General features: G+C 32.8%; 1 protein-coding gene across 1 annotated transcript; it reads left to right on the top strand.

The window, feature by feature from the left end:
* The first annotated feature begins 999 nt into the window (after positions 1-999).
* Positions 1,000-6,910, top strand: LOC131059649 (AP2-like ethylene-responsive transcription factor AIL7). The gene is made up of 9 exons (XM_057992664.2): positions 1,000-1,096; positions 3,937-4,399; positions 4,526-4,608; positions 4,960-4,968; positions 5,117-5,205; positions 5,321-5,394; positions 5,702-5,752; positions 5,880-5,956; positions 6,072-6,910. Exons 1-9 carry the CDS (start codon positions 1,000-1,002, stop codon positions 6,908-6,910), a joined length of 1,782 nt encoding a protein of 593 aa, XP_057848647.2.
* Positions 6,911-7,310: the final 400 nt, after the last annotated feature.

Here is a 7,310-nt window from a genome sequence, read left to right as displayed (position 1 = left end):
TCTTGAAGCATGGTTCCTTAATGCACAATGCAAAAATTAGATATTAGAATTTTAAAAATAAATAATATTATATATAATTTAGATGATAAAAATTGTGAAATATTTAATGGAATATGGTTAAGGTGACATTTGAAAAGGCTAGATTTTATAACATTGGTTCATAAGAATAATTGTTTTTCATGGCAATCTACAAATCATAACTGTTTAAAAATTTTGCATCAGATACCTTTGATTTAGATAACGTTGCACCTTCAAGTCCCAACAATGCATTGCAGTTCGCTTGTAGTGATAATGATGACTCAAGCTTTCAGAATTCTGTGCATGGTTTATTTGAGCAGCCTGCGAGGGAGACTGTTCTGAGAAATCAATCTGCAACCAAAGCCTCCGTTAGGGGGAGCTTTTCTACTACTTCTGCAAATACAGAAAGTTATAATGTAACTAATGCTAATTGTGGTCTGACTTTGCCTGTGAATGGAAATACTCAGCCAAGCACGCCTTCAACCATTTCTACTACAGAAAATGCTTTTGCTTTGGTTCCTACTCCTGTTTCAATGGGTAGTAATGAAGTTTGTCCTCCTGATAACAAAACACTCAGTCTGAACCAAACAGGAGCAAGAAATCCCATGTTCAAAAGAACTTCAGTAAGAACTTCAGTAAGAACTTCAAAGTACCGTGGAGTCGCCAAGTAAGCTATATATAAGCCTGCATCTGATTTAGCTGTTATAATTTTTTCAAAGTCCATGTATCTGATTTTCTAAAATAGAAGAAAGCTATAAATAAAAGGTTATATCTTTGACATTTTGTCTTGCAGACATAAATCGACAGGGAGATATGAAGCCCATTTGTGGGACAACGGCTTCATTAAAGGAGGTCACAAACGAAAGGGTAGACAATAGTTTTATAATCTTTCTTCAAATTAGGTCATCTCGTATCTGGGATAAATATGTGCGTCAGTATTTATTAGATTAAAAATATAGTATAGGGATCCAAAATTGCGAAATGGAGCACTGTCATACCCTTCTCTCGAATGAGTCTTTAGAGGAGCTCTTATCATATTATTTTCCTAAAAATGGAAATGATGGCAGCAATGATAGAGGTATGCTAATACTAATGATGTTGTTATAAGTTTTCTGCAATCTATCACACTCTATCCATCTGATAGAGAACTCAAGGAGTGATTATTCTACTACTCTTCAAGCTCTCTATCATCCTAATGATGGATCAAAGAGTGTGATCCGAAATGTTGATGCCAAAAAAGGGAACACAATCAAATTTAGAAACAAAAAAAGAAACAATTTATAATGTTTTATATTTTTTTCCTAGTACAGATGAATAAGATTTAGATAGGATTATAGTGATGTGGAATTAGGTTAGGGTTGAATCAAGGTAGTTTATTGATAATATATCAGTCAATGTTTATAGATTTGATGAATGATGTGATACTTTATTGGAAAAGTGAGATTTGTAGTGATTCTAATATGATGGAATTTGAAGTTACAATCTCTTTAGGGTTAAGATTAGTAGATGATTTTAATAGAATATAATCGAAGCTACCGATATATGTGGGTATCGAGTATGTTGATTAAGGTTAGGAATTTGAGGTAAGAGTCTCTTTAGGGTTTAGGGTTAAGTTTGTGGTTGATTTTAGTAGGATATAATTGAAGCTATGGATATATGTGGGTATAGGGTATGTTGATTAAGGTTATTCATCGTTTTAGAATATTGGGTAAATATTATAGATTAGACCATAATGTAATCATATTGCATATTTGTTGGGTAGCTTGGAAGTTGAGACCAGAGTCTCATATAGCTTATTTGCTAGGTTGTTGGACCCGAGTCTCATATAAGCTTATATGTTAGGTTGTTTGAGAGCTTGGACCTAAGTCTCATATAGATTATTTGTTTTGTTGTTTAGGAGCTCCCACTACAGTCTCATATACACATTTCTGATGGACCATGTTGCATTTGATTTCTAATTTATTTAATTTTTATATAATAGATTAGTGAGGTTGTGATATTTTCATTTGATGCTATTTGAAAATATGTTTACAAAAAAATAGATTGAGGTTATTGTTTTCACAATAAAGAGTAGGTTTTAGTTTGTTGAAGTGTGAATAGATTTAATGTAGGGTTTGTTTCAATTCAATGGAATATTAGATAAAGGTTATACTTACAGTGGTGAAATTGTATATACACATTTCTTGATGGACCACGCTGCATTTGGTTTCTAATTTATTTAATTTTTATATAATAGATTAGTGGGGAACTAAGATATTTTCATTTGATGTTATTTGAAAAGATCTTTACAAAAACTTAGGTTGAGGTTACTGTTTCCACAACAGAGAGTAGGTTTTAGTTTGTTGAAGTGTGAATAGATTTAATGTAGGGTTTGTTTCAATTCAATTGAACATTAGATACTTACAGTGGTGAAATTGTATATACACATTTCTGATGTTACTGTTTCCACAAAGAGTAGGTTTTAGTTTGTTGAAGTGTGAATAGATTTAATGTAGGGTTTGTTTCAATTCAATGGAACATTAGATAAAGGTTATAATTACAATGGTGAAACTGTATATACACATTTCTGATGGACCATGTTGCATTTGGTTTCTAATTTATTTAATCTTTATATAATAGATTAGTGAGGTTAAGATATTTTCATTTGATGATATTTGAAAAGATCTTTACAAAATATTAGTTTGAGGTTACTGTTTCTACAGAGAGTAGGTTTTAGTTTGTTGAAGTGTGAATAGATTTAATGTAGGGTTTGTTTCAATTCAATGGAACATTAGATAAAGGTTATACTTCCAGTGGTGCAATTGTATATACACATTTCTAATGGACCATGTTGCGTTTGGTTTATAATTTATTTTATCTTTATATAATAGATTAGTGAGGCTAAGATATCTTCATTTGATGATATTTGAAAAGATTTTTAAAAAAATTAGGTTGGGGTTACTCTTTCCAGAACAGAGAGTATGTTTTAGTTTGTTGAAGTGTGAATAGATTTAATGTAGGGTTTGTTTCAATTCAATGGAACATTAGATAAAGGTTATACTTACAGTGGTGAAACTGTATATACATACACATTTCGGATGGACCATACTGCATTTGGTTTCTAATTTATTTAATCTTTATATAATAGATTAGTGAGGTTAAGATATTTTCATTTGATGATATTTGAAAAGATCTTTAAAAAAAATTAGGTTGGGGTTACTCCTTCCAAGCAGAGAGAGGTTACTGTTTCCAGAACAAAGAGTAGGTTTCAGTTTGTTGAAGTGTGAATAGATTTAATGCAGAGTTTGTTTCAATTCAATGGAATATTAGATAAAGGTTATACTTACAGTGGTGAAATTGTATATACACATTTCTGATGGACCATGTTGCATTTAGTTTCTAATTTATTTAATCTTTATATAATAGAGTAGTCAGGTTAAGATATTTTCATTTGATGTTATTTGAAAAGATCTTTACAAAAAATTAAGTTGAGGTTACTGTTTCCACAACAGAGAGTAGGTTTTAATTTGTTGAAGCGCGAATAGATTTAATCCAGGGTTTATTTCAATTCAATGGAACATTAGATAAAGTTTATACTTATAGTTGTGAAATTGTATATATACATAGTATAGAGACTCTTATTATAAGAATCGATTTTTAAGAAAAAAATTTGTAAATTTAAATTAAGTTTAACTATTGACATTTAAAAAGTATTTGTTCAAAGATCATAATTAAAACCACCTTGAAGCATGGTTCCTTAATGCACAAAGGAAAAATTAGATATTAGAATTTTAAAAATAAATAATCTTATATATAATTTAGATGATAAAAATTGTGAAATATTTAATGGAATATGGTGATTTTATAACATTGGTTCATAGGAATAATTGTTTTTCATGGCAATCTACAAATCATAACTGTTTAAAATTTTTGCATCAGATACCTTTGATTTAGATAACGTTGCACCTTCAAGTCCCACCAATGCATTGCAGTTCGCTTGTAGTGATAATGATGACTCAAGCTTTCAGAATTCTGTGCATGGCTTATTTGAGCAGCCTGCGAGGGAGACAGTTCTGAGAAATCGATCTGCAACCAAAGCCTCCGTTAGGGGGAGCTTTTCTACTACTTCTGCAAATACAGAAAGTTGTAATGTAACTAATGCTAATTGTGGTCTGACTTTCCCTGTGAATGGAAATACTCAGCCAAGCACGCCTGCAACCATTTCTACTACAGAAAATGCTTTTGCTTTGGTTCCTACTCCTGTTTCAATGGGTAGTAATGAAGTTTGTCCTCCTGATAACAAGACACTTAGTCTGAACCAAACAACAGCAAGAAATCCCATGTTCAAAAGAACTTCAGTAAGAACTTCAGTAAGAACTTCAAAGTACCGTGGAGTCGCCAAGTAAGTTATATATAAGCATGTATCTGATTTAGCTGTTATAATTTTTTCACAGTCCATGTATCTGATTTTCTAAAATAGAAGAAAGCTATAAATGAAAGGTTATATCTATGACATTTTGTCTTGCAGACATAAATCGACAGGGAGATATGAAGCCCATTTGTGGGACAACAGCTTCATTAAAGAAGGTCACAAACGAAAGGGTAGACAAGGTATGTTAAAATGATTTAGATTACCATTAGAAAGATTAACCATTGTATCACTGTTCTAAGGGTAGCTTGAAAAGTTGATTTGAAATATAAATTTTTCAAAAATTAATAAATATAATGTGGAGGAACCCCAATTACAGTTATAATAGACCGTGGAACCCTAATTTTATAATAGGCTGTGGAACCCTAGTGTTTCTATTTAGAGTAATTATAGTGCTTTTCATCAGTTTTTTTCTGGAGCAGTTCTTTTCCTTTGCTGTTTATGGATCGAAGATGTCTTTATACTGATGCAAAACAATTTGTGTGTGACCTTGTCATCCTTCAAATCTGGACATCCGTTGAAATCTCCAACAGTATATTTGGGTGAGCATATCATTTTGTAGATATATTGCAGTTGTTAAGAATAACATTTAAATACTGATTTGAAACTCTAGTCTCTGGTATTTTACATTTAGCTGTGAGCTGAGCTAGATTGGATTAAACTGTTAACCGAAAGTTGATGCACTGGTAGGTGGCTATGGCACCGAATTGGAAGCAGCCAGAGCATATGATAAGGCTGCTCTCAAGTATTGGGGTGACAAAAGCAAAATAAATTTTCCAGTAAGAATTTTACATTAATGTATATAAGACTGTACTTATTATCTCAGTTTACACGGCATCTACCTTTACAAAAATTTGTTTTGAATGCACTGTTAAAGTGACGTGTTTTATGTAGATAACTGATTACAAAGAAGAGCTCAAAGTCATGAAACAGATGACCACCGTAGACTATGTTAATTATCTCAAAAGGTATAAGAATTTTTTCCATTGAAGTTTCTTAGATTAAAAATGTGGCAGTGGCGCTTTTGTTTGTGAAACTGACAGTACATCAGTATATATATATATATATTTGTATTGGAATGAGGAAGGGTACACTGGTACAGAAAGTTCAAAATTTTAAATATGTGATCAGTTGCCCTAGCTTGAATTTATTCCTATTCAAATAACCCATCAAAATGATCATTTTATTGGATTGGATTTTAGATTTACTTTAAGATATTGTATTGGATTACTTTCACGTATGGTGCTTACATATAATCATCTATCATTGATGTAGGAAGAGTAGTGGCTTTACAAGAGGCGAATCAATTTACCGTGGAGTAACAAGGTCTGTACTTAAATTGTTAGCTTTATTTAGGGTATTGACAACATGATCTCTGACTATAGAAATGGTTATTCATTAAACATCAGCAGGAAAAGCTGTATTCTAATGTTAAATCTGTAAAATATCGCAGACACCATCAAAAGGGAAAGTGGCAGGCTAGAATTGGAAGAATTAATGGAAACAAAGACGTATACCTGGGAACATACAGTGAGTACACCAAACATGAACAAATCTAATATATATTTCTCTTAGAAAAATGATTTACTCAGTAAGTAAAACAGCTAAAAGTTTTGATGAACTCGTTGGGTCTTTCAATTGGCAGGTACCGAGGAAGAGGCAGCTGTGATATATGACATTGCTACAATCAAATCTCGAGGCAGTGATTCAGTTACAAACTTTGATAAGAGGTTTTATAACGTCGCAAGAATTAAAAGCAGCTCACTACCTATAGGACAACTCATAACTTACATCAAGGAGACAGGATTAAGAAATGTTGATGGAATTGTGAATGCACCCAGAATTGAGGAGAACAATAGAATGGGTTCACGAAGAGGTGCTGCCAGCTATGGTAATGATGCTGTTGAATCCAAAACTGCTTTTGAGCAGCAACAAAGAAATCCATTGCTGTCAACATCACAATCACACAGTGGGTTGTGGTATAAACCTGCAGATGATATGCAGGCTGTCACCAGTATTTCTCATTCTCATCTTGGGCGACCCATCTTGTCATCATCAAACCAGGCTGTCCTTCAGACTGTTATGGGCTTGGGACCTGAAATTATTAATAAGGCCAATAACATAGGTTCAATGTCTGGAATCTATACCAACATTTCAGATATTTTGGCAGCCAATGGCTTGGGGCTATCCAATTCATCTGTTAATTTTGCTAATCCATCTGATCTCTTCGCCACTAATAATTTTCAGACAATTCAGATGGGGGACGATTCAAATGGATTGGGTACTGCAAATTTTGAAGGCAATGATTTCTTGGTAAGAAATGCAACCTACTTAAATACCCAACAGTTCACAGGGCCTGGCAGATTAGAAAATCAGAATTTGATGCATAATAGCTGGATTGTAGAACCTCTTCAATCATTGCCACCTCAAGCTAATCCCTCGTATGGCCACGCTTGTATATCCTCTCCACCATGGAACAGTTAAAAGAATTCTGTTCAAATGGAGTGATATGCATGACTTATTTTTAGGTACTTCGAATGAGATATTGGAATTGCCGAAGACAATTTGATATAAATGGATACATTTAAATATAGTTGCAGTACTTTGCTAAGTAATAAGGTTGAAGTAGACTGTTACAGCTTCAATATATTTCTACTATCTTGCTCTCTTTCTTGGACACTCGTTATTGATGGACTTATGTTGTTGTTTGACTCATATACTCTTATATCACTCTGGTTCAGTAATCACGTTGGATCCTTTACTGCAAGCTTAAAAGAATAGCCTCAAGCAGCTGGGATCTACAGTATAGTTCTCTTTCCTTTTTGTTAAGAATGACTTTTTGAAATAAATGTGACGTCCGTTTCTCTTTCTGCTATTACAAAGG

This window comes from Cryptomeria japonica, chromosome 9 (assembly GCF_030272615.1).
Source record: "Cryptomeria japonica chromosome 9, Sugi_1.0, whole genome shotgun sequence".
Taxonomy (NCBI): domain Eukaryota; kingdom Viridiplantae; phylum Streptophyta; class Pinopsida; order Cupressales; family Cupressaceae; genus Cryptomeria; species Cryptomeria japonica.
Note: the sequence above shows the minus strand (reverse complement) of the source record. Positions and strands in the feature narration are given on the sequence as shown.